This window comes from Cystoisospora suis, assembly GCF_002600585.1.
Source record: "Cystoisospora suis strain Wien I chromosome Unknown contig_4752, whole genome shotgun sequence".
Lineage (NCBI taxonomy): Eukaryota > Apicomplexa > Conoidasida > Eucoccidiorida > Sarcocystidae > Cystoisospora > Cystoisospora suis.
The window spans coordinates 1-2,022 of record NW_027157544.1 but is presented as its reverse complement, the minus strand read 5'-3'; the positions used below and the strand labels follow the sequence as shown (position 1 = coordinate 2,022).

At 40.5% G+C, this 2,022-nt stretch overlaps 2 protein-coding genes across 2 annotated transcripts; both read right to left on the bottom strand.

Annotated features, from left to right (window-relative positions):
• Positions 1–198: 198 nt before the first annotated feature.
• CSUI_008474 (calcium-dependent protein kinase cdpk4a) lies at positions 199–2,014 on the bottom strand (the record flags this gene model as incomplete). Its single annotated transcript, XM_068068606.1, has 2 exons — positions 199–771; positions 1,923–2,014. Coding segments are annotated over 2 exons (228 nt in total), but the record flags the coding sequence as incomplete, so codon positions are not given.
• CSUI_008475 (uncharacterized protein) lies at positions 1,460–1,790 on the bottom strand (the record flags this gene model as incomplete). The annotated part of the gene is made up of 1 exon (XM_068068607.1): positions 1,460–1,790. A coding segment is annotated over one exon (129 nt), but the record flags the coding sequence as incomplete, so codon positions are not given.
• Positions 2,015–2,022: the final 8 nt, after the last annotated feature.

The window sequence follows — 2,022 nt, the reverse complement described above, 5'->3', positions numbered from 1 at the left end:
AGAGAAAGAATGAATGAAAGAAACAATAAGAAAGAAAGAAAGAATGAAGAAAGGAAAAAGAGAAAGAATGAAGGAAAGAAAGAAAGAAAGAAGAAAGGAAGCTTTCCGTCTAAGAATAACTACCCCCTCTGGATCTACGAAGAAAGGAAAGAATGAAGGACAAACGAAACGATACATGAACGAGATCTAATCGAGAAAACTGGATACAGAAAGACCTTCTCTTCTCTTCCCCCCTCTCCTCGTTAAACATGCCTCTTCCCCTTCTTCTTCTTTCGGATGAACGTCGTTCTTTGCTATGGATGTAGATGAGAATCTAACTCGATTGATAGATCTCTGTGCACCTCTCTTTATCTCTCTCTCTTAAGTTAGACCTAACGAACCCCCATCTCCAAAGATACATACACATACATCACTCACGCTAATCATATAGAAGCATGCATGCAACGCCTTCCCTCAAGAAAACAGAAGAAGAGAAGAGAGAATGTTTCTCTCCCAAGAGGATCCATCCATTTGACAATAAATAACGATCAGGAGACACACATATCCGCATGCAACAGCAGAGAAGAGAATCTAGTCAAAAGAAAAGAGAAGAAAGAAGGAAAGAAAGAAGGGAAGAATGACAAGATGAGAGAGGTCACAAGGAGGCTTGTGTTTTACCTATCTGTCCGTTGCAATTGACGTCGAAATCTTGCATGAGATCTTCTAAAGATTCCCCACGGAACTGTCGCTCTTCCCCTAGAACGACACGAAGATCATCCAGAGATATCGCACCTGAGAGAGAGAGAGAGAAAGAAGAGAAGAAAGAAGAGAAGAAAGAAGATTCTGCTAATGAAGAGAGAGAAAGAGAAAGAGAGAGAGACTGACTATCGAGGGTTGGGAAAGACATAGAGGAAAAGAGAAATCGAGGAGCGGAAAGAAGTTAAAAGAAGAAGAAAAAGAGGAAAGAGACAGAAAGAAAGAGTCATGAATGAAGAAGCCCTCACTCAGGAGCAGCTAACAAAGACACAAGAAAAGGAACAAAAGAGAAGAAGAAGAGAGAAACAAGGATACATCCAGAAAGAGAACACTTCTCTTCAGCTTTTTCAAAGATATCTCTCTCCATATATCATCCATCCTTACAAATTCCTATCTGCATACATTGACCTCAGATTCTGCACCTGATACGATGAATGAAAGGAAGACAAATATAAACTTTCTCCCTATCTCCCGCTTCATGTAAAGAGCGAGAGAGAGACAGGATAAAGAGAGACAGAGAGTTCCACTAAAATGTCTCCATACATATATACATACCAATCCACCGCTCTCTATGTAGAAAGAAGAGATGCTTCAGTTCTCTTCTACCACAAGTTTCTATCTTTCTTTCTTTCTGTCTCTGTCTCTTTGTCTCTTTATGAACGTCAATACACCCGTATGCCCTTCTGAGACTTGTGACGCCACTAGGAGAAAGAAAACGCTTTCTGAACGTACGCGAAGAGACAAAGAAAAAGAGGAAAAGAATCTCTTCTTCTTTCTTCTCTTTCTAGCTAGAGGATGAGAATCGACCGAAGAGGAAGAAGAAGAAAGAAGAGGACTATGAGAAACCCGTTGACTATCGGTGTGTCTACTTGATCTCTCTCACTGGGAGAAAGAACTTTTACATGTCCATCAAGCAGGGGTGATCTATCTTCTCATAAAGAAGGAGAGAAAGAAGAAGAGAGGCCCATCAAGATCATACGAAAGAACAAGCTGAATCAGGTCTAAATAAGTATTAATAGACCCATGGCTTATCTTCTCTTCTCGAGAGAACCGACCAAGACATCTCTCTTCTTTTTCTTCTTCTAGTCTTCTTCTCCTAGTAGCGAAAGTTAAGAAAGAAGACAAACAGAAAGAAAGAAACAAAGAAGTGAAGNNAAGAAGAGAGAGAAGAAAAGACAGATTCTTACCGGATCGATCGATATCACATTTATGAAAGGTATGAATGAGAAGGCGCTGCTCGTTCTCTAGGCGAGACTTCAGTAGGGCCGCCAAGAAATCTGAAAAGCC